The sequence below is a fragment of the Papilio machaon genome, chromosome 1 (assembly GCF_912999745.1).
Source record: "Papilio machaon chromosome 1, ilPapMach1.1, whole genome shotgun sequence".
NCBI lineage: Eukaryota > Metazoa > Arthropoda > Insecta > Lepidoptera > Papilionidae > Papilio > Papilio machaon.
The window spans coordinates 3,133,962-3,158,265 of record NC_059986.1 but is presented as its reverse complement, the minus strand read 5'-3'; the positions used below and the strand labels follow the sequence as shown (position 1 = coordinate 3,158,265).

The 24,304-nt window shown below is 35.6% G+C and overlaps 4 protein-coding genes across 5 annotated transcripts; 2 read left to right on the top strand and 2 right to left on the bottom strand.

The window, feature by feature from the left end:
* Positions 1-76: 76 nt before the first annotated feature.
* On the top strand, positions 77-4,883 carry LOC106714269 (ATP-dependent RNA helicase dbp2). The gene is made up of 7 exons (XM_014507267.2): positions 77-285; positions 375-1,490; positions 1,581-1,642; positions 2,594-2,653; positions 2,774-3,007; positions 3,188-4,633; positions 4,830-4,883. The coding sequence occupies exons 1-6, from the start codon at positions 272-274 to the stop codon at positions 4,621-4,623; spliced, it is 2,922 nt and encodes a 973-aa protein (XP_014362753.2). The 5' UTR covers positions 77-271; the 3' UTR covers positions 4,624-4,633; positions 4,830-4,883.
* A 1,087-nt stretch (positions 4,884-5,970) lies between these two features.
* On the top strand, positions 5,971-10,257 carry LOC106714279 (tubulin polyglutamylase complex subunit 2). Its single transcript, XM_014507280.2, has 5 exons — positions 5,971-6,142; positions 8,500-8,667; positions 9,434-9,612; positions 9,771-9,944; positions 10,021-10,257. The coding sequence occupies exons 1-5, from the start codon at positions 6,067-6,069 to the stop codon at positions 10,174-10,176; spliced, it is 753 nt and encodes a 250-aa protein (XP_014362766.2). The 5' UTR covers positions 5,971-6,066; the 3' UTR covers positions 10,177-10,257.
* On the bottom strand, positions 5,978-8,037 carry LOC106714278 (tRNA-dihydrouridine(47) synthase [NAD(P)(+)]-like). The gene has a single exon (XM_014507279.2). It carries the CDS (start codon positions 7,897-7,899, stop codon positions 6,163-6,165), a length of 1,737 nt encoding a protein of 578 aa, XP_014362765.2. The 5' UTR covers positions 7,900-8,037; the 3' UTR covers positions 5,978-6,162.
* A 2,532-nt stretch (positions 10,258-12,789) lies between the features above and the next one.
* LOC106714267 (protein PALS2) lies at positions 12,790-21,361 on the bottom strand. Of its 2 annotated transcripts, XM_014507263.2 has the most exons (12): positions 21,136-21,361; positions 19,365-19,459; positions 17,845-17,994; positions 17,360-17,569; positions 16,648-16,878; positions 16,279-16,377; positions 16,012-16,170; positions 15,399-15,609; positions 14,570-14,740; positions 13,838-13,983; positions 13,395-13,469; positions 12,790-13,123 (listed from the first exon to the last, which is right to left on the bottom strand). In XM_014507263.2, the coding sequence occupies exons 1-12, from the start codon at positions 21,218-21,220 to the stop codon at positions 12,947-12,949; spliced, it is 1,809 nt and encodes a 602-aa protein (XP_014362749.2). In that variant the 5' UTR covers positions 21,221-21,361; the 3' UTR covers positions 12,790-12,946. The 2 variants fall into 2 exon arrangements, with proteins under 2 accessions (XP_014362749.2, XP_014362750.1); XM_014507264.2 differs by lacking the exons at positions 19,365-19,459; positions 21,136-21,361 and adding an exon at positions 18,167-18,185.
* Between the last annotated feature and the right edge of the window lie 2,943 nt (positions 21,362-24,304).

Sequence of the window (24,304 nt, the reverse complement as noted above, 5' to 3'; positions counted from 1 at the left end):
AATAATTAGATAGTTTCATTTTAGTCACTAGTTGTTTATTATTTCTGAACGATAAAATACCGCAAGCTATCCGCAACCGCAATTTTGCATTACGAACGGAAGCGGGAAGCGGCGGCGCCATTTTGTTTTTGCTTTGCCCGTGTCGTTCGTTGAAGGCATTGTGTAAATGTGTTAAATTTAGCAGCAATTTTTGTCCATTGCTAAATTGCCATTATCAAGTTTATTAAGTCTATTGTGATTTTCACTTAAAGCATTAATAAGTGTTTTTAATATGGGTCGAGGAAGGTAAGTGAATTAATGAAGCCTTATTCATGTCCGCTTTTTTTAGTATTTTATATCAATTTTGCAAATTGCATAAAAATGTTATTTTTCAGAGATCGTAGTCGCGACAGACGTCGTAACCGGAGCAGAAGCAGGAGTAGAAGTCGCAGTCGTAGTCCGCGTTATGGGTTAGGGTCGGGTGGCGGTGGCGGTGGCGCCTACGGCGGCGGACGTCGCTGCAATCCTGGTGCCAATCTTCGCAAACCCAAATGGGATTTAAGCCGATTGAAACCTTTCAAAAAAGATTTTTATATTCCCCACAAAGATGTTGAAAATAGAACCGAATCTGAGGTGGAATCTTGGAGAAGTGATAATGAGATCACGCTCAAGGGTCGCAATATTCCGAAACCTACGTTGACTTTTGATGAGGCTGGTTTTCCCGATTATGTTATGGATGAAATTGATAAAATGGGATTCAATAAACCTACGCCCATCCAAGCTCAAGGTTGGCCCATTGCCCTTAGTGGACATGATATGGTTGGAATTGCGTCAACTGGTTCTGGCAAAACACTTTCTTACATTTTGCCTGCAATTGTTCACATAAATAATCAACCAAAGTCTAGTAGGGGTGATGGACCTATTGCATTAGTTTTAGCACCAACTAGAGAATTAGCTCAACAAATACAAGAAGTGTGTGATAAATTCGCAAACACTTCAAAAATACATAACACTTGTTTGTTTGGTGGTGCCCCTAAAGGACCCCAAGCAAGAGACCTAGATGCCGGTGTGGAAATTGTAATTGCAACACCAGGGCGTCTTCTAGATTTCTTAGAAAGTGGAAGAACCAATTTGAAGAGGTGCACATATTTAGTCTTGGATGAGGCTGATAGAATGTTAGACATGGGCTTTGAGCCACAGATCAGAAAAATCATAGAACAGATTAGACCAGATCGTCAAACCCTTATGTGGTCAGCTACATGGCCTAGGGAGGTTCAAAGTCTTGCTTCAGAATTCCTCAAAGATTATCTACAGATCAATGTAGGATCCTTGCAATTGGCAGCTAATCACAATATTTTGCAAATAATTGATGTTTGTATGGAATATGAAAAAGAAACTAAATTAAGTACACTTTTAAAAGAAATTATGGCTGAAAAAGAAAATAAGACTATTATATTTATAGAAACTAAACGTCGTGTTGATGATATTACTAGAAAAATGAAAAGAGATGGGTAAGTTCACAAAATTATATATTTACCGGTATTTATGTTTATATTTTGGTAAAAGTTGTGCTATATATAACTCAATGTATTTTTTTACAGATGGCCAGCTGTGTGTATACATGGAGACAAATCTCAACATGAGCGTGATTGGGTATTGCAAGGTATGATGTCCATTAAAGGCTTGAATAATCTTTTGTTGATTGTATAATTTTTATAAACAAGAATACCAATATACAAGATAACATTTTTATTTTTAATAAAGTAATAAAAGTACAAAAAGAGCTTAAAATATAAGTATTTTAAATATATATCGAGAAGCGGTGTCGGACTGGACTTAAACAAGTTGAGAGTAGACAAGTAAATAGTTGGTGAACATGTGTCTGCATGTGCAGGCCGTGGAGACTGCGGCTGGGCGGCGGAAAGCGCGCGAACGTCGCCGCTAAGCCTCGCCTGCGGCCGCTCCCGCCTCTAGTCCAAGGGGCTAAGCCCTATGCACTCTGACTTGTCACCGCGGCTAGTCTGAGCCGCTTCTCGCGTGTTCGGCGCGCTGGGGTCCGCCCCACGCCGCCCCTCGCCGCCGCGCCGTCGTCGGCGACGGTGCGCAGGCTGAGCGCCCGGCTGCCGGGCTCACCAGCGCCCGGCTCGGCCCGGCTCGGCCCGGCGCCTCTGTTCTCTCTCGCGCCGCCCCGGTCGGCACCTCGCTCTTACTTGTTTTTCCTTTTTATGAGCATTAACAGCCATTATTGTAAAGGGAACTATATTTATTAGTAAGTTTTCGGAAATAACACATGTAAATGTGATACTTTGTATACTTTTAGGTTTATATATACATATATATATTTGTTTAATTGAATTTCATATTGTGATATTTATTCCATTCAATATTATTTTATTAAATAAAATAACTTATTTCTCTATGAAATTTATCATCTGTTGAATTTTATAGCTAAATGTTTTGTAAATATAAGTTAATATCATTTCATTATAACACAAACATTAAATAAATGATACAGATTGTATTAAGTAAATACCTTTTGGTTTCAGTAATTTGTTCAGAAGAGCTGAAAATGTTGCTTTAGTGACAATATTTTTCATGTTTAACTATTTTACAGATTTTCGCAGTGGAAAAGCTCCTATTCTCGTAGCCACGGATGTTGCTGCTAGAGGCTTAGGTAAGTTTTATATAACAATTTATTTTCTTAAATTATTTTTTGTGTTTAACAGTTTTGAACAGTTATTGCATTTAAGTTTTTCATTCAGTTATTCAGTTAAGATGGAATTATTTCTTACAGATGTCGATGACGTGAAGTTTGTCATTAATTTTGATTATCCAAGCAATTCAGAAGATTATGTCCATCGCATTGGAAGAACAGGAAGAACAAATAAAACTGGGACTGCCTATACCTTTTTTACACCATCGAATGCCGCCAAAGCAGGCGATCTCATATCAGTACTAAAAGAAGCTAAACAAGTTGTTAATCCAAAGTTACAAGAACTCGCTGAGCGCGGAGGTGGCGGAGGCCGGCGTAAGTTTTAATCACTAAAATAATCTGTCTAAAATTTAACGATATTGTCTTCATGGAATCATTATACCTAGTAATAAAAAAGACCATAGTTTTCTTTTCAATTAGTATTTGAGATACCATTTAAATTTTCTAGCACTCCATTATTTCTTTAACTTGTGTTAAAAAAATAATCTTGTTAAGGTCATCGTGGCCGAGGCGGAAGATACCGTCGAGGAGGCCGTCGCTCTCGATCAAGATCTCGTTCCCGCCGCCGCCGCAGTCGTTCGCGCTCTCGGTCCCGGGATCGCCGCCGCCGCAGGCACAGCTCGTCACGCTCCTCACGAAGCAAATCATCAAGATCTTCGAGAAGCCATTCGCGATCCCGTTCCCGCTCCCGGACACGTTCCCGTAGCCGCTCTCGTTCAGGCAAGTGCAGTCCATTGAAGGACGCTACTAACGCTGTACCGAAGCCTGCGACTCAAGCTCTGCTGCCCACGCCAAAGCCACTTTTACCCACTCCGATCGGTCCTCAGCTTCCTGTATCACAAAATGATAAATATAATGGCAAATGTTCCACAACTCCGATTCGTAATGACAATTTAAATACTAGAGGAAATAATAGATCTGTAAATGAAGATGTCACAAATGATGTCCATCAACAACAGCAGTCCAATCAAATTCCGCCCTTAATGGCGCTCAATCCTCAAATGTGTGTGCCTCCTCCCATGACTGGACAAGGATTTGTTATGCCGCAATACTTCCCAGCTGATCAATATGGAATGATGATTCCACCTTTCGCTGCCGCTCCGATGATGACTCCCGCCAATTGGGCGGCTCCTCCCCCACCACCTCCACCCCCTCCTGCACCTAATACCTCGAACAACGGCAACAACTACAATCAAGGGCAAAGTGGCTATGGAGAAAGCAGCTTGGAGTCAGATTCCAGGAAGCGAGGTGGCCGTTCTGGCGGCCTTGGAAGCTCGAGCTCTTATGGGCCGAGCTCAGGTGGGCTCGGCTCAGGCGGTGGCCTGGGCTCCGACGGGGGCCTGGGCTCCGGCCGCAGTCTGGGCCCCAGCGACGACCGCGGCTATGGTGGTGGCCTCGGTTCTGGCGGAGGTCTCGGCTCTGGTGGAGGCCTAGGCTCTGATGAAGCCACGTCTGCATCACGATCGCGTGGAGGCCGCGACAGACGTCGTCGCGGTCGAGGCCGTGACAACGACGACTCGGAAGGTCCAGGTGGTGGCCTGGGTTCCTATGGATCCGGCGGCCTTGATGGCGGCCTGGGTCAGGCCTACGGAATGCCCTCTGGCGGTGACGGCGTGCCCCATGGGAGTCAACCGCCGCGCCTCCTTCCTCAGCCCGGCGACGACTACTTTACACAGGGAGCCAATTTTACAGCATATGGCTCTTACGGTTCTAAAAATAACAAAAGAAACCAAGGCGACGATAATGACAATAGTGATGCATATCAAAACGAAAATAATTATAGCAATGGTATGGATTTCTATGATAATCAAAATATGGGTCCTGGACGACCATTCGGTTTAGGTACGAACCAGAATGGTTCCAACGAGGCGCAGGTGAATGGCTCCATGGGGTACAATAATAACCGCCAGAGGAATCGCCAACGGCGGTGAAAACACCGAGGTTTGTTATACTGAAACCAATCCGAACTCACACTCTTACATATGACATATTTATCCAAAATCCACTGATAACATTAACTTGAGTGTAACTGTTTATTATTGTAGGTCTCAATTGCTTATTTGACCCTATTATGTCTGTTAATCTAACTTAGCAAGTAAAGATACACTAATTTAACCAAAATATTTTATTATTGCAGAAAATGGCTACAACGGTGACTCGCGCCGACGTAGAAGACGCTGAAACGACGTCGTAAAGAAAGTGGAGAACAAAAACTCTAGTAGTGTTTAAGTTTATTGGACAACATAGAATTTCATTCCATGGATGTGTTTGTAGGCATTTCATATTGATGCGTTTAAAATTTTAACCACAAATATGGTAACATTTCATTAGAAAGTACCTTGTATTTCAATATTTTTTGCACATGTATGCAAATTAAGTGATTGAGTAAAATTATTAAGTAATTTACTTATTTCAATATATTCTGATTTAATAGTGATAACACATTGTATTGTAAGTTAGTATCATTAATCATCATGTACATTGTAAGTACATACATTCATTAAAGTGATTATGAGCAATTTGAATTGTAAAGTTTATTACATTAAAATACTTTTTTTTAATTCCATTGATTTTATTACCTTTAAATTTATTTCCACAAGAACCACAATGACTGTTAGTCTAATGGTCGATTTGAATGGGTAAGAATTAGAATAAAGGGATAAATCTTTACAATATGTAATATATTGATGGCTTCCATGAATAAGGGCAAATGTGCCAATTGACAACTTTATAGGAGAGGTTCTCAAAGTTTCAATCATATAGGAAAAAAAGTCCGCATAGTCTCTTTTACTTCAGCAAAAAAATAACATTTAGACCTGCAAATGTGTATTTTGTTTACTGCATATTGTTAACTAAACTAAGAGGTAGCTTTTAACAAAAAAGTAGAAATCGTCAATTTGTTACTTCGGCCCTTATACATAGGACCCATCGATTTCACGGTGCTGGTATAACATTATCTCATACAAAAAGTTAACTAAAGTCATTCCTACATATATTATTGTGCTCTTTGACTAAGATTGAAATATCAACACAATTTGTGCATGTTTGGGGAGGTTTGTTGTGTGAGAAAGAGATGTAAAAACACTAAAACATTTTCTGTTTAGATAAATGCTACACGATTTTAGTAGTTTCGTACATGTAATGTCTGGCTAATAGAAGGCTAAATTATTTTATGAACCACCTATTTTATATAGTCTTCAATAGTCTGTATTTTTCATAATACTTCTTATAATACAATTTTTTTTGTACTGAAATAGAACAAATATAAAAATAAAATAATGTAAACACAGTAAACAACTTTTATTTGACATTTCCGACCTAGTTGCTATGGTATTTTATGTTGCTTATTTTAGACATTCAATTTGTTGACTATCATGAGTTTTTCTGTTGATTTAGTATCAGAAGACTCATTTTATGAAAATATCACACTGGGTGTTACAAGAGTCCTTGGTTAGTTAATTTAAATTATATCAATAGGAATTGGCTTTATGTTTAGGTAAAAACACAAAACCATCAGGTACTGGCCCTAAAAACATTTCACTAATTTTTATCCAATCACTACAATTGCTTGAAGCCATAAGAGTCTCTAAATCATCTCTGCCTACATATGTTGGTGGCCTTTCATTAATTTTTTGTGGCGGTCTTTCTAGTAAACCTACTGGTACATATCTGTACAGGAATGATAACCATTCTAATAAAAATCTGCGCGTATTTTCAATCCCCTGTGTGTCAGAGCCCCAATGTTCGAGACCATAATTAGTAAATTTTTTAATGATTTCAAATCTTTCTTTACTACTGATATCCCAAATTTTTTGCTCCTTAATTTCTGTAAATATCCAAGGTTTAATCAGTGCACCACGACCAACCATGACACCTTGTGTTGAAGGTGCTATTTGTCTTTTTTGAACATAATCCTCATAACTTAATATATCACCATTACCAAAAACAGGGTGTGGTGCTACAGCCTTTGCACAGTTTTCTATATACTCCCAGTCTGCTGATCTAGTATATCTAGCCTCTCGTGACCTACCATGCAAAGTTACAAGTGAAACTCCCCATTCAAACATTTTAGGGATAATTGTATGGGCAATTTTTTTATCTTGGTACACTCCGGTTCTTATTTTGGCAGTGAAGGGTATATCTAATAGTTTTGAAGCAGATTTAATAGATGCCTCTAATCCAGGTAGTCTATGCATCATCCCACATCCCCCACCTTTCTTATAAATTAGATCTATAGGACATCCTAAATTTAGATCAAGAAAATCAAGTTCTGTATTTTCTTGTAATAATTGTGCTACCTTGGTGATGATGTATGCATTGCTTCCACAAATTTGAGCACCAAATAGATCCTCACATTCATGCCTTTTCACTAACGCCCATTCCTGTTTTAAACCTTTTATCAACGGTTCACAGAGGGCCATTTCTCCACAAGTAATATCTACACCAAAATCTTTACATATTCTTCTAAAAGGAAGATTTCCTACTGTTGTGAGTGGGCTAAGATACAACTTATCACGCCAATCTATTTTCTTTTTTTCACGGGAATTTAGTTTAATTAAATCTTCATCGGTTATTGTACCACTATTGTCCTTTTTGTTATCATTTGTAGAGTCAATTTTTTGTGTATTCTTAATGAAACTTTTCACAAAACTTTCAGCTAAACTAAAATCATATTTTTTCTTTTGCAATTGTATCTGAAGTGAACTTTGCAGTGTGTTTTTGGTATCATCCTTCCATTCTTTGATTTTACTGTTATCAATGATATTAAAGCCCTCGGGTGTGATGTGACATGAGCCAAAGCGACATGCTATTCCTCTCGGACACCTGCCCCGAATATCAAATAATCGACATTTTTCTCCAATATCTTGAGGTTTAATATTTAAATAGTCTAAAGCGTTATGTATGTATTTGCAGTTGGTATATTGACATTTTTTTTCTTCGTCACTGGTACTTACGTCTAATATACTAGGGCAAGGTTTATTTTGTATTTCACCTTTGAACGTCTTAGGTCTTGCCTTATTCTGACCTCTCTTTTTATTTTTATGGAATGGTTCTTCATGTTTAATTTTTTCCTCTTCGTAATTGTTCTCTCCATCTAGCTTTCTCTTTAAAGACGTTTTAGATTCTTGAACATTGTTGCAATTATCGGGTCTTTGAATGATAAATTCTGCCTTAATAGCACAAACACCTGGAGCAACGTTTGTCATCTTCTTACCATTATAAATAAATGTTTTTAAAGAAATGGAAAATCTTCGTTATCGATACTCGAATTTGAGTAATTTAGGTTAAGAAAACGTGTGTTGATAAATCGAGAAAACAATGTTTTGACACATCTTTGTCGTTCATTAACGTGACAGTTTGTGCTGGTGTTGTCATTTTACTGCTTTTTCAGTATTGTTTTTTTTTTCAAATAAGTAAAAGTAAAAAGTGATTTCAGATTTTAATGCTTGGTTTATTAAATTACTAGCTGTCGCCCGCAGCTACGTGTTCCTCCAGAATGTGTTTTATATCCATGCCAAATTTCATCCAGATCCGTTGAGCCGTTCCGGAGATACGTACCAACAAACATCCATCCAGCTATCGAAACATTCGCATTTATAATATATGTAAAGTAGCCTTTGTGGTCTTTTAGACTATGTGACGAATATTAATGAAATTTGGATTTTGGATATCCATTCCAAATTTCATCAATATTCGTTGAGCCGTTCTGGAGATACCTATCTGACATTTATAAAATTATAGTAAGATTTCCAGCTTACGCAAATTGTTTTTAGATTACGCAAACATAAATTAATTTTTGCTCGCAGAGTCAGATCCTCGTATATCAAACGTGGTAGTAGAGCGACGACAGCCCTGTGATCGCATAGCTATTTCAAACTGGGAGCAAAGGCATTCAACTATTTTGCCAGATGATTTACGCAACTTTTATGCTTCTAGTGATGGATTTTTATTAACATGGAATTTTAAATATTCGGGTAAGTATATTGTGGCATGAAGCCTTTTGGGCCTTCACTATCCTGGTATGTATAGAGCAAGACCAATGTCTTCGAAGAAGAGAAAGTCTTCACGAGAGCTAAGAGATGATGTTTTATACCAATATAGCATTCACACTCACATCCACTTCATCGCGACTTCTCAGAAAAATAGTAAAATTTCGTCGGAGCGTGGATATCACATTGTAATGGTCCATTATCATATCCAATTTTATTAATTACTAGCTTTTACCCGCGACTCCGTCCGCGCGGAATAAAAAATAGAAAACGGGGTAAAAATTATCCTATGTCCGTTTCCTGGTTCTAAGCTACCTCCCCACCAATTTTCTGTCAAATCGATTCAGCCGTTCTTGAGTTATAAATAGTGTAACTAACACGACTTTCTTTTATATATATAGATACTAGCTTTTTTTCCCGCGACTCCGTCCGCGCAGAATAAAAAAAATAAAAAAAAAACGGGGTAAAAATTATACTATGTCCGTTTCCTGGTTCTAAGCTACCTGCCCACCAATTTTCAGTCAAATCGATTCAGCCGTTCTTGAGTTATAAATGGTGTAACTAACACGACTTTCTTTTATATATATAGATTTATAAATTATGAACATGCAAGTTACGAATTTGCATTGCCATGATAATATTTAAACTATATTATAGTATTATGTTAATAGATTGGATTTTATCTTTAGCTTCATAAGTTTAATATGAGGATACTTTTAATAACGTTTTTACTGTATTACGTTATTAACAGCTGATGAAATTTTGCAAGTTGGAGCTATAAGAGTCAATTCATTAAGTGAACTATGTTTGTCCGCCGGATTAAAAGATCTTTTGGACTTCTCGATAACCCGGAATAGTTCTGGTCCACGACCAGTACTTAATCCAAAAAGCAAGGTGTTTGAATTAGATACATGTAGGAATATTGGAAAGGTTAGTAGTTCTTTTACATTATGAAGTGAGAGCTAAAATAGATCACACATCGTGTTACTTTTTATCTTATAGTTAGTACTACAAATCTTTTGTTTAATTCATGGTGTATTATTTTATAATAAAATCTTAAATCTAAATAGGTTCATGTATATTTACAGGTTTGCCTTATTTGTACAAACGGTTCCTGGTCTATTTGGTTGGCGACTCGCGAAGGGGCATGGTGCTGGCTGGCGGATTCCTTTACTTATTATTTCAGGATGTCCTTAGTACACCTCGGTCTGCCAGGCTGGCAAGCCGCTTTCACGAATTTGCCACTTATTCCTTGGGCTGAGGTAAAAAAAGGAAGCCATCATCGTCGAAATAATTTTTATTTAGTCGAATTTATTTTCACGGTCCATTTTATTTTAGCAACTTTTTTTATTGTTGGCGCCTCACCTATTGGAGAAAGAATCCGACAGCACGAATGCGAGCGGCTCTGAAACTGGACTTAACCATATAGATCCCAATATATTCAAGAATTCCATTCGCCATTACAAGACAAATCGTCAACCTAATAATCAATGACCATGTTCTACTGTTACGGTGTAATTAAAGGATAAGAAACACGTTGAGAGATGTGGAAATACTGAATAAAATTCTTGTGCAAAAGCAAATAAAACTTTTATTTACAAAACCAGAAAGCAGAAATTAATTTAAAAAGCGACGAAAGAGTGAAAAATAAAAAAAAACATTGCTGTTGCTTGACGCATATATTGAAATACTCTTCGTACAATAGACTTAACAAACAAAACAAAATGGACGGAATGTGAGATACTTTACGAAATACAAGCTAAAATTACGCAAATAAAACTACATATATTTAATACACACAACTCATACAACTATCTGTATTCATACCTCCAAGATATAACGACGATCAGAACATTTTGTTGTCGTTGCATTTTCAGGCTTGTAAAATAATGCTGCCATTTCTTTTAAAAATACGTGCAATATATTAAAAAAACAATATTGTAAAGTAAATATGTAATTAAATATTTTAATGTACGAATATATTTTACTATAAATATAAAAATACATGTGATTGCGTTGCTCCGTGCGCCGTTTATATAAATTTTATTAAACCAACAGCACTATCATCCGTTTTCACTAAATGTACCTACGTGACTTGCTCAAGGTCATCCTTTCGGCAGATTATAACACGACAATAATATTGTTTCATAACTCACGAGCAATCTGAGTATATTGAAAAATGAATAATAATGACCGCTCCAGACACTTGGTATTTGCAACAAACAACCACAATCATCAAACATGTGCCAAACACCAACAAGCAACCCCACGTTTGTAGAACATCCTTTCATTTGTATAGAAAAACCGTAGAGAACGAACACCAAATAAAACAGGCAAACACCAATCCACACATTAATATTTGGTGTTTGCTGTTCGCCGTTGTATGCCAAGCGTGCAGCGGGCTTAAGACACTAGATATTTGTGTTTTGTTGTTTGTAAATAAACTTTTTTTTAAGTGAAAACGGATTCTTCTTACTTAAAAGTGCTTGCTTAATTCATTGTTTAAATGCATGCTGTTCTTAAGCTAGATAAAGTACAAATGTTTTTACACTAATTATTTAGGCCTGTGTACCTTAAAGTTTACAACTAAATTGTAATGACACAAAAATCTTACAGCTAAGTTTTTTTTTTTAATATTTTTTTTGGTGGGATGTTAAATTTTGAACATGTAAGTTGAAAACACTAAAAAATATTTAATAAGCAATATTATGATAATTTTAAGTTTTTTAAATCAGCAAATACAGTGGTAACAGTTTTGTAAAGACAAATTATAATATCAATGGAATGATTTACAATATTGTTCAGTACTACAATGGCTTAATACTAGACCATCTCTCATTTTCCTTGTGTATGAAACTGCCTTCATATCTGCATTAATGTTCTAATTATTTTGCATTTATTAATAAAATTCAATGCAACCATGGTACTAAACATCTATTTTTTTATTTTATATCTAAAGCTGTGATAACATTGTGATGACCGTACATTACTTACACTCAATAGAAAAAAATATCGTAATTCCTTACAAATAACTATTGCTTTTATTTTTTATTCTATTATTATCCTTATATATTATCATTATTTATTGTAATCACTTAAACTGCCCAAGAACCTGTACAAAAATATTTTTTATCTATGGTCTTTCAAAGATAATTTGAGCGATATCGCAGATATATTAATGGCTCCTACAAATAATGACCAATGTGCAGCAATCAGATAATAGCAACCGATCAAGCCGAGGTTCGGCCCTCTCGGGCACCCTTGAATCGGAATGCTAAACGCGTAATGAGTGACAGCCCAAGCCGAGGTCCCCTCTCGGGGGCCCTTGCGCCCAGTCACTCCATGGAGCGTCCACCGAAGCGACCTAAGAGCTCGGTGACCTCCCAATCCGGTAATAATAACGAAGTAACAGCCCGAGCCGAGGCTCCTGAGGGAGCCCTCGAGCCCAGTTACTCATAAACGAGGTTTAGGCTAAGCGCCATCTGCGCCCGGCCACCTCAAGCCCGGTGAAACTGTAAATGCCTCTTCAAGGCAAACAGTGACTACTCAGTCACAAAAAAAAATGACCAATGTGCTGACAACTTTACAGGAGAGGCTTTCAAAGTTTCAACCATACAGGAAAAGATGCCGCATAATACTTTAACTTTAGCAAAAAAAGACGTTTACATCTGCAAATGTGTATTTGTGTTTAGTGCACGTTGTTAAATAGACCGTAGCTTTTAACATAAAAAAGTAAAAATCATCAATTTGTTACTTAGACCATTATACATAGGAGCCATCAATATATACCTAATTTGGAACACAAAAGTGGTAAATTTCCTCAGTGTTGTCATTTACGATAAAACATGACATTTAAGAAAATAAACTCTCGATCAGACGTCAAAGTTGAATAAAACACTCCATCTATATATAGGTTATATATCTATAGATATGGATGTCAGTATGTTTTTGTACAAGTACTTCAGCAGTAGAAATTCACGGTAATAAAGTTGAAATAACTTGAGAATGATTTAAAATAATAGCAAGCCTCCTTAATTACATTTACTTTTGATTTGGATTCACATTATAATTGTTTTAAAGTTTTTATCCAGACATATTTAAAACTTATTTGTTTCTGTTTTTGTACGAATAAAGTATTGAAATACTTATATAACGTTTTGACTAAATGTAATTTATATAAATTTGGTAAGCTATAAGGCTGCTATTACGTCCATGTGCAAATTTAGCTGGGAAGACCATGGTTGCTTAAAATAAATTATAAATTCTAATAAATCCAGCTGACGGGCACCCACTGGTGGTCTGTGGACAGCGAGTGGAGGGCGTCCATGATTTTGGAATAAGTAGTATCATTATTGTTGTTGATTATCACAAGATCGATGTACTTCTCGTAAGTTCGCTGGATACGAGCACTCTCCTCTAACGTTTGCTTCATATCTTCCTCCTGTATTTACAAATAAACATGAATCCACAGATTAAAAAATATATTATATATAATTTTTTTAGATTTGTAAGAAAGTTTTGTAAAAATTTACGGCAGTGGTCAGATTGATGAAATATTCAAAAAGGGCGATATTAAAAGCACTCGAAACCGACCGTACATGTATAAATGTGGAAGTGTGTCAGGCCCGTGCGAAGTGACGGTCTCTCTCTGCCTACCCCTTTGGGTTACAGGAGTGAGTTATGTTATTGTTTTAATAATAATTAATACTTACCTCGTACAATGATGCGAGGGACTCGAGAGTGCGCGCGCGCCGCGAGCTGTAGCGGATCGAACTCTGTCTGTCGAACTACAGCAGACATGCACATACATACATCAACAACGTGCACATACTATATTTTAAAAAATAATAAGATATTAACTAATATATCTACGAATCATACTTCGTAAAACAAAACTTTACAGGTTAAGATATTTTTATGCGTAAGGAGGAATATTTATACTACGATAAAGATTGACAAAAATGATGTCCTACGGCATCCATTACGTAATTTCATCGTAAATAAAACTTGAAAATTACACTAAGGACTAGTTAAAAATAAAAAAAAACTACAACTACACATATGTATATGACATATGCATACGTATACGTACAACATATGCGTACATATAATTATCATCTATAACATACATTTAAATAAATGTGAATGTTCTCACCGTGAGGTTCCTGTTGGAGGCGTATGTGAGGTTGCGCAGCTGGTCAATGCCGGGCGCTCCCACCAGCACCACATACGGCAGGAACTCGCTGCTGTTGTGCAGCAGCTTCAGAGACTGCGGCGCGCAGTCCAACACGCACATCTTACCTACACATTGTTCAATTACTTCAAATTCAACGCGTAATTCCAAGTATTGAAAGGACTTGATTGTTGTAGTTCGAAAAAGATTTTGTGGCAGTTAAAAAATATATGAACTAACGTCATATTTTGGCCAATGAGCAGCTGCACAGGTTAATGCTGCCATTTTCCATATTTTCAAAATTCCATAAAAATATCACGCATGTGTGATATTTTTGATGTGTTTATATGTATCAATTTAAATAGTAAGGAATTACTAAGAGAACTCAGGTTATGAGTTGCAACATTGACAACTTTAGAAAGTACTTAGAAATTTTTGACTCACTATTAAGCCCCTGTCAAAATCAAAAACCTGCCATTAGATTCACGCGGGACTATAAAATTAACTGTGCAAAAAAGACGGTAGACGGTAAAATTATTTACAAACTAAGTAAAAACTACACAGTTTTTACTTAAGCTTAAAAAGAAGGACTCGAAAAATTTACACCAAGGAATGCAGGTTGTAAATGCAGTAAGTCTTAAAAAATCTATAAAAAACAACCACATTTGGCTATGTCTATATGTTGTGTTAAAACTTTAATATTTATAAACCTACCCTCTTTAATGACAGCTCTTATAGAATCAAGATGTGTTCCATAAAGATGTCCGTTATGCTCTCCATACTCCAAGAAGCGGCCGGCGTGAGCGTCTCTCTCCATCTCCTCGCGAGACACGAACCAGTACGAGAGACCGTTCTCTTCTAGAGGCCGCGGTGGACGAGATGTATCTGAATATAGACAAATAAAAAACTATAAAATTTATATATAAAGAAGAAATTTGTAATCCTCAATAAATCAAAAAAAAATATCAAGAGATTGACTGATAGAAAAGACAATTACACACATTGCAATGGGATAAGACACAGGTGTCGCAACATAATGGATATACTCTGTTTATGTAATTATACGTCAATAGGTATGAACAACAAAAAGCTTGGGCATGGGATAAAAAAGCCATTCATTACATCGTTGCAACAAGCTAAGAGCGTCGGTGGCTGAGGGGTTAAGCACTTGACTTGCAATCTGCAGGTCCTGGGTTCGAATCCAGCCATGTACCAATGTGTTTTTCTAGTTTTGATTTACATATGTACATTTATTGGACGTGCACATATCTGCGAAGAAATTCAATGATATGTGTGAAGTCAACCAACTCGCGTTTGGCCAGCGTGGGTGACTATGACCTAGTCACCACTAATTGGGGTAGGTTCTGAGCACCTCAGTTGGGTCGTATAGTGAGCTGATGATGATGAACAAGCTTTATTCTAATTTAGAATTGTACATAATAATCTCTATTTTTAAGAAAAAAATCTTTATAATCTGTAGTAATATGTGTTCGGTTTGTATGTACAGAGAAGTTTTCAATATTGTATATATATAGGTACATACGTGGCACGACAGCTCCGAATCTGTCTGGATGTTCCTGTATCATGCGGTTCTTGAGCGTGCGACGTCCGACCCCCTTAGTGCCGACGAGTGCCAACACGCGCCGCAGGAATGGCGGCGTACGCGCCACCTCCTCGTACAGAGCCAGCTCTGCACCCTCCAGCTGCACGCTCGACCGGGACTCGTACACAAATTTCTTTTTTTTCTTTGATATCTGTTAAAAAGTGTGTATAAGTACTTAAAATATCTTTTTTTTAATTAAAAAGTACAATAACGCGGTGATTGTTATTCACGCAATTTAATGATAGTGCAAATGTTTTCGTTAGAGTATGAGGTTGTAACATCCAGCAGTTAAAATAGGCAACTTACTGTTGGTTTCTCAGACCAAAAAATATGTAAAAAAACATATCATCACCCCTGTCATTATCTTTGGCAATACAGAGATAACAGTATGTGTTTTGGTCTTAGAAACCTACGATTAGTCAAATTAAATTACTTTTTTTTTAGGATTTTTAGTAGTTGTAACTTCACAGTACATTCTTGCAACATTTGATTAGTACATAAAATTTAATTTTTTTAAGAAGCATGTTATACAAACATAACTAAAATGAATTACCCGCGCACCACAGATGCTTATTTTGTGGACAAAGTCTGCTTCAGGCGGCACATAAGCTTTCCGTCTCTCTTCTAACTCAGGTGAAGGAATGAGACCCACAACATCTGTGTTCTCAACATGACTTGCTTGCCACCAATTTGGGTCTTTTCTATCTGAAACCTTTTCACATTGAAGTTTTAAAAAAAAGATAATTAGAAATTGGTAATATATTAACAATTTTACATGAAAATTATTTATTTAATATCTTGAAATTACAAATAAATTTACCTGTAAAATATCTCCCTTGTTGAACGGCAATCCAATTTCCTTACAGGGTAGTAATGTGTCTTCTTTTGGATCATAATCAAAGAGAGCTCTCATATAACACTGAAAATATAAAAATCAAATTAAAGTTAACTTTTTTCAAGTACAGTCTATAAGGGAGTCATTGTCCGGTCCCAACGACAACCTCTGTAAGCTTTAAACGGAGGTTAGAGAGAAGTCTAAGCAAGAAAATATAAGTCCTTTAGATTCTTGATTATCCAGCTTTGTGTGTAAATTAAATTTCACTACGAAGTTACACAGATAAAATAGTACAATAATATCTAAAATGCCTTCTAGTATAAATAATAGAAAATAAGAAGTAAAAATACTTACACTAAGTTTATTTGACAACTGTCCACTCTTCTCCTTCAGATTGGGTCCCACTTTTAAGGTAACTCTATCGTTGGGCTTAGATACTGCTTCTTTTAGCTGATCCTCAGAGTCAATATGTACACCATCAACTTCCAACAGCACATCTCCTACAGAAAGTAGTGCTTGTTTAGCCGCAGCACTGCCAGCTAATATCCTGGCTACTATAAGCTGCCCATGTTCATCAGTGGTGACCTGAAATAATGAAGGTTTTTTTTTAATTACAACTTCAAATAACTTTGTGTACTGGTCAAAACAATTCATATTTAAAAAACCAAATCATGTATTTAAAATATGAAATATATGTAGGTTTATTTTTAAATTATGAAACCATATGCTGGTCTTCTGTAGCAATTGTTTCTCCTAGTTAAATTGCTCATCAATTATCTAATTGTCCATTCAATTGAGACAATAATGGTAAAGTGGCAATGGCTTTCTTAATAAATTAGTATGTCAATTTAAATAATGGTGACCATACAGATGGTGTTTTGATATATATTTTTTGTTACTATGATATTAGAAGTTATTCAGATTAAGGCAGAATGTTTAAGCACATAATACATTACTTCTTATGTATTTAAAACACAGACAGATTTAAACACACCTTAAGAGAAGCAGATTGATATTTCATTACACAAAACCTTTCTTAAAATTATTTATTTGTTTAACAACTTACAGTTAGTCCTAAAGGCTGACCAGGCACTTTTCTAAGTCCTACAACTTTAATAGTTTCCACAGGCATGTCTCCGTTCAAATCGAGATCAAGTCCTTTATCAGTGTTATCCGTGGTTTCACTGCTTTTGTCTTTTTCAATTGCTTTCTCATCTATACCTGAGCCTCTCTCCAGCCAAATTGCTCCAATTTGATCATGAGCATCAATAAGCGCCTGAAAATAGACAATATATTAATATTTATAATCAATAATGAAATGTTAAAAAAATTGTTATATTCTCAGTGCCATACTAAAGTAATTTAGGCTTCACTGTAAATCAGAATATGTTTTTGTTACCAAGCCTTTGTTACAAAACAATGGTTGCCACCGCGATTTATTTAAGATAAATTTTTTAGTCACTCAATGAACATTTTAAGTCAATATTTTTAAAGTAATTAACAGGAATAATCGTTCTAAATCTTTAAGATTCTTCATAAGTAAATATATACCTTAAAGTGCACTCGGGATAACAATATAGCGAGTTCTGCTTGCTCAATAGTTCGTATGTTATTGCCTCGATACTCACTCAACGAACGTATTATGTTTACGTTATCCAAGGAGACGGGTTTTATAACTAAGTCCTCTTCAGAATCTACGGACTGCAAAATAAATAGGGGATTTGATAATTCAATACAGAATGACGCTACCAATAACAAAAACTGGCTTTAGGCGTGGCACTTGATTTTATCATTTTTTGAATTAAAAATCAGATAATAATACAATAAATTAACAGTTCCACACATAATTCCGCATAACTTTTTAATTACTTACGTGACACCAGTAATATTTTGAATTAAATTTTAGATTTTAAAACAAAAATGTTTAATTATTAAAAGGAGTGAACACACCCATCCTACTCGATTTCACATTAACGGTTTTCCTATTGGTCATAAGGTAATAAGAATTTTCGACTGGCCATTTCATTTTAGACATTATTTCTCTGCGATAAGATTGAAATTTAAAATTTGATTACCAAATTGTAAACCCGTTTTTACGTCAGAATTTGTTGACAGTTGCCGTCAAAGTAGCTTTCAAAAAAGGTACAGATAAGGTAAGAACATGATACTAAGCATGAAAAATAGCATAAAATTAAAATACATTAAAATTAATGTTTTTGTATTTTTATAGTCCTCTTAAGAAGTAGATGAAAAAATTATATGCGATCGTGGCTATATAAGTATATAATGTCCAGTGATCAGTGACTTGTTAGTTTGTCACTTTGTATATAGGTAAATGCTTTCAGATATCTAGGCGGTTCTTAACTTGCCCGGAACACAATAGGGGACTCATAGGAAAGGGTAATCCTTTCTCTATCAGTATGCAACGCATCTGCAAATGGGAATGTCTATGGGCACCAGTTACTTCGCTAGTTTGACGAATTCAGGCCGCTGTATGCTCATTTCCCACTTTATACGATAAAATATCAAAAAATTATGAAATTATGGGGACGTTTTACTTGAGATAAAGTTTGGAAAAACGTTCTACAGTATCCGAAAACATAACGATAGTTAAATGAGGTTTGTTTGTTGATGTGGCATAAATATCGAGGCATTTTTTTAGTGGGCTTACGTTTTAATCTGAGGATTGTGTTGTAGTTACAAGTTTTTTTGATCTACTAGAGGATACTTGCATAAAGTTATAGTTGTATTTTGGAACATTAGGTTGCGATTATTATTTATTTGGTATAAATGCGTAATCGAAATGTTATACGGAGAAAATGTTTCGGTGTGTCACATTTAACCAAAGACGTTAATCGAGGAAAGTTTACATACAACATATATTAGCCCGCGACTCCGCCCATCAGTAGAAAGCCTATGTGTTCTTCGAAACTATGTTCTACATCTGTGCTGGATTTCATCAAGATCCGTTGAGCTGTTACGTAGATTCCTTCTAACAAACATCCATCCATCAATCTAAACTTTCGCATGTATAATATTAGTAAGATAGAAGTAAAAAAATGACGACTTACATATTTTCTTCCAAAGTCAGGACTTTCAATTATACTTTTTAGAAAAATGTCTTCATGATTAGATAAATCTTCTTCAGGCTTTTCTTCTTGTTTTTCTGTAATACAAAGAATTATTAATATGCCAGTAGAAAGAATCAAATATAAAATTTAATAAGTCATACCGAGGCCTAAGTTTTACGAGATTTTTAAGTTCTTAAAATAAATCTGAACATCGCGCAAAATGTAAAAAATTTATTGTATTTAATGTATTTAGTTCAACTAACCATTTTTTTAAGAATTATATTCAGTGACACTATAAAATATATTGTCTCAGATATAAATTTTATTTCGAGGAAGGTTTGAATTTAACGTACGTGCTCAATGACTTGCGCTATAAATATGTAAAGTGGTACTCGTTAGGTGGCAGCGGTGTTAAGTGATGCATTACACATAAAACCACTGAAAATATATATGTTTTTCACGTCGGAATGCAAAGGTAAAAATGACTTAGATACATAAAAGTTCTGGTCCATCTCCATGATCAGATAGAGGGATAGTGTCATATATCATGTTACCATATTTTTTATCAGCTTTCATTAAGGGCGTCGCCAGGGGAGGGGGCTAGAGGATGGTGGGCCCTTACCCTCGATAATCGAAAAATTTGTAAATTAGGTATATAACTACTCTTCGAAATACTAAGATTCCTATAGATAAACATAGATAATTCAAAAACTACGTCAGTTGTTAAATACCAACATGTTGATAAATATTTCATATGGAATAAAAAATAGATTTTGTATTACTAGCCCCCCTTAATCATCGGCTGGTGATACTATTAACTTTTTCATTACAAGAGTAAAGTAGGTGCTTATTATATTTGTGTATTTGTTACGTAAAATTAATCACTGCAACGTATATGTCATTATGGGCAAGTATCACGTGATGTAACAAATCACAATATTTCATGGGCAGTTAAATTAAAATATTTATTTTGATAATAGTAGCTCGTACAAAACGTTAGCTAAATGCCTTTTGACGAGTCTTTATTCCATGTTAGAGTTCAAAGGATTGCGCAACAACAATGAATGACATGAATTTATACCTACCTTCGGAATATTTTATACCCACAAAAGCGAGAACAATTTAGTTAAAGTAACCGGTTAAGCATATTTATAAAAGAAATAGCTGTCGCGAGTTTAAAAAAAAAAAAAAAATTTAATTAGTAAACTTGTGTTCTTCCATGGAGACATTCTGGAGATACTTGTTAACTAACATCCATCCATCCATCCATCTACATATATTTACGATTCGCATTACTAATAATAAGATTTTCTTATTCTTAATCTTAAGAATCTAGAATATTTATTATGTATGAACTAGTGTATTTAAGAAAATTAGGGTTTTCATTTTACGTTCATATTTTATATTTTAAATAAAATTTGCTAAATGCTAGGGTACGTACCAATATCGAAAAACGTGTAACATCTCTCTATAAAACAGTTATTAAAGTAAAATCTCTTGTTTATCAATGTGTTAAATACAAACAAAATCAATAGTGAATCATTTGTTAAAAGTTAAAAACACTGTGATTCATTTTAAACGATGTTTTCACGCACGCAATATCCTGCAGCTATAACCGTTGCGACTGCGACTGACTGCGGCATTCCGAATATCGAATTTTACGATATTTCATATAACACGTCTAAAACATCCACGAACATTACAATGCTTACCGGTCTTTAAACTATTTGAGGTTAGGATCGCTGCGGTAGAATATTATCAGAGTACTCACCGTCATCGGGCGGCTTATTCCCGAAGGCAAAGTCCCGGAAGCCGCGGAGGCTGACAGTATAGCGACCGTTCCTGCGGACCATCATGGGTAATGTTCTTTACACAACACGGTGTTCGAAAGTATTTAGCGCGAATAGGTTTCGCGTGGCATGTGGGTCGGAGCGCGATCCGTGTGGGACGTGCGTTGTGGCTGCGCGGCGACGGCGACGACGGCGTCACGTCACGCGCACGCCGTCAGCTGAGCGCGCCGCGTCACACCGCCCGCCGCCCGCCCTTCGCGCCTGCGCATGGCGCAGCTCCCATTCCTAAATCGCGTCACTCATAGTGAAGCTACGAGAGCCGCGTAAAAGTATTTATCGACATTTATTGCCAATCAACAGATCCAATGAAATTTAGATAAAAATGGTTCAAGTTCGTTAGCTTTCCGTCTGACAGTTTATTCGACGTATTATAGACCTTTTAAGTGACTAGTCCTTTCGATATGGGTAAGGCAGGCAACGGTTTTCAAAATAAGATTACTAGTGACTTTAGAATGCAAGACAGAAATCGTATTCTATTTATTTTGAAATTACATAGACAATTTGTATGTTATATCTAAAAAGTAAAAACATATACTCAAATGTAAACTATTCTATGTTCTCCGGTAATAATACCGGTATTATTAATCCCACTGGCGTCTGATAATGTTTATGTGATGTCGATATCGATATGTACTTGCGCAATCCCTTAAGCGTGCCGCCCGCCTCAACGCCGCCGCCCGATGTTATTACGTGATTTCGCAAGCAAAGCTCGATCGACTCTCTTGTTTTCTCATTTGCCTCACTCACACTTGCGCGATATGCGCGTCGCGACGGGTGGCATGATGAGAAACTTGGAAAATCAATTTTATTATGTACACATTGTTGTTACATCTGAACTGAACTGAACTGGTGATTTGAAAATGATTTCCATGATTGATGATGTCTCCCGAAGCTAATAGAACTTTTACCTTAATTAAACTTCTGTTTTTATTAGAAAGTAAATATGACTATTTTTAAATAAAGCACAAGAAATATCCGCTTAAATTAAGGTATTGGAACTATAAAAATGAGAGCTGAAAATTGGCAGCAAAATTCCGAATTTGAAAAAAAAAATTTGTTACGGCAACAAAAATGGATTTTTGCGTTTTTTGGCGAAAAGTTGTACGAAAATAAACGTTAGATTGAGTTGTACATTTTAAGACTACATATAAAAAAAGTTACGTAATTTTTACGTAGGTACCTATGTTTTTCTACGATCCACCGTTTTTGAGATATAATGGTGTTGCGAACATTCCTACCAATTTTCATCTCTATGCTAATTATTGAAGCTTCAATACCTTAATTTGACTGGAGTAAATTCTTGAAATCTCACTCACGTACCAATTTATGACAGACTGGGATTGGCCTAAATAAAAATAAAACGCGTAAAAAGTTACGATGCGTCTGTAAAATATGCGCAGCACTTATTGTAAATATGATATACAGTGTAAAAAATATTAAGAGTTAAAAATACTTAAATCACAATAGTAATGAAAAAAGAATATTGGAGCAATATTTTTACACACAGATAAAAAAAAATTGTTTAGGTAACTGAGTTTATAATTGTTCTTAATTTAAAAATCAAAAACATTATCTAAAGCTCTTTTTAAATTGTGGTATTTTAATATTGACAGTGTTTGTGGATTGTAACGATCAATATAATATGGTTTGTACGCTTACTCACATAGAAAAAATACAATTTAATTGATGTTAAACGAGTTGACATATTATTGCTTGTTCCTAATTGGCCAGCGACACATGCCAACACATTACGGATTTCATGTCCGTAATGCAATGTTGCAAAGATTAAATTGTTGTGTATATGTTTATTTTAGTACGTCTAAATATTTCATCATCATAAATAGATTACGTGGGTTCATTTTATAATCGTCTCTTCCCTATATCGTGTTCATAATACTGTATTAACTAGATAGAGTTAACAGATAAGATTATCTAAGAATGGTTAGAATTGGAAATAATAAATAAACCTCCATCGGGTGGTTATTTAAATAACTTGATGAATTAAAAGTATAAGTATTGTAAGGTTCAAACTTTAGGATAACTTATGATAAGCTGCTAGCGTACCAATACGTCATATTACATCTCACTGATGTAGTATTATGCTTTGCGCAGCGTCTCGTGCGAAATTTTGAGCCACCATAAAGTTTGGACGGCACTGTATATGGAGATCTCGTGATATTTTATCAGTCTATTTGTTTTCATTATGATAAATTGTGACCTTATTTGTCTTTGCGATTTAAACGCTGAGGTCAAGGGTGATCTTCGTCACTAAATGTTGTTTTTCAATTGTTGTTTCTCATTTTTTAAGTTAACTTATCGCGACTACTTTGACCATGCAATAACTTTCGACGCACCAATTTTATTACTTAATTTTAACTTACTATTAAAAGTACTGTAAAATTACGTAAGAGAGGTGAGTTAATTTTGAACGAATCCAGGATTTTACTGTGTATGAATTAGAATTAAACTAATATGCCACGTAACTGAGTATACATATTGTTCGGTGTTTTAACCAGATGATATGATATATTCTTAAAAAAATTTATTGATATTCTGAAAGAGAACTTTATCCAGATAATCAGGGGCATCTATCGTAGAACCTAAGAACTAACAATTAGCGGTAGCATCCTCACATTGCGTTTGGGCTTTTAAAGCATTTATAAACAGACGCATATTGCAGTCGGTAACGTCAGCTACAAGTTTGCAGTCGGCGTTAAAATGCAGCCGGCCCAATGCAAACCTGGTGCTTTCATTAAGGTTAGTCATATGTATATATCAAGGCAGTAATTTCAAAGGATCCGAAGAAATTTATTGTTTTAAACCAATCTATTGTTCATTTTTTAAGCGGATAATTATAAGAATCTATAGATATAGAACATAGATATTACAACGTAGCATAATTAACGATGTGATCAACAATGAAATTGACGTACACAATTATAATTTCTCTTATACGTTATGTACTTTGAATCTATACGTTGAACTCTCGATAAAGGAAGTTAATTATGTGGAACAAGTGACGCGTGCCTCAGACGATCAACATATCGCCATTTTACGTTATGTGTACATGCTAACACCAGACCTTGACTC

Coding starts and splice junctions, on each gene's coding strand:
- LOC106714269 (XM_014507267.2), top strand. Junction 1,491..1,580: donor AGAAAAATGAAAAGAGATGG/GTAAGTTCACAA, acceptor ATTTTTTTACAG/ATGGCCAGCTGTGTGTATAC. Junction 2,654..2,773: donor TGTTGCTGCTAGAGGCTTAG/GTAAGTTTTATA, acceptor TATTTCTTACAG/ATGTCGATGACGTGAAGTTT.
- LOC106714279 (XM_014507280.2), top strand. CDS start 6,067: ATGAGTTTTTCTGTTGATTTAGTATCAGAAGACTCATTTTATGAAAAT. Junction 9,613..9,770: donor CATGTAGGAATATTGGAAAG/GTTAGTAGTTCT, acceptor GTATATTTACAG/GTTTGCCTTATTTGTACAAA. Junction 9,945..10,020: donor CACTTATTCCTTGGGCTGAG/GTAAAAAAAGGA, acceptor ATTTTATTTTAG/CAACTTTTTTTATTGTTGGC.
- LOC106714278 (XM_014507279.2), bottom strand. CDS start 7,899: ATGACAAACGTTGCTCCAGGTGTTTGTGCTATTAAGGCAGAATTTATC.
- LOC106714267 (XM_014507263.2), bottom strand. CDS start 21,220: ATGATGGTCCGCAGGAACGGTCGCTATACTGTCAGCCTCCGCGGCTTC. Junction 14,741..15,398: donor ATTCGGAGCTGTCGTGCCAC/GTATGTACCTAT, acceptor GTCTATATTCAG/ATACATCTCGTCCACCGCGG. Junction 13,124..13,394: donor CCCTCGCATCATTGTACGAG/GTAAGTATTAAT, acceptor TTGTAAATACAG/GAGGAAGATATGAAGCAAAC.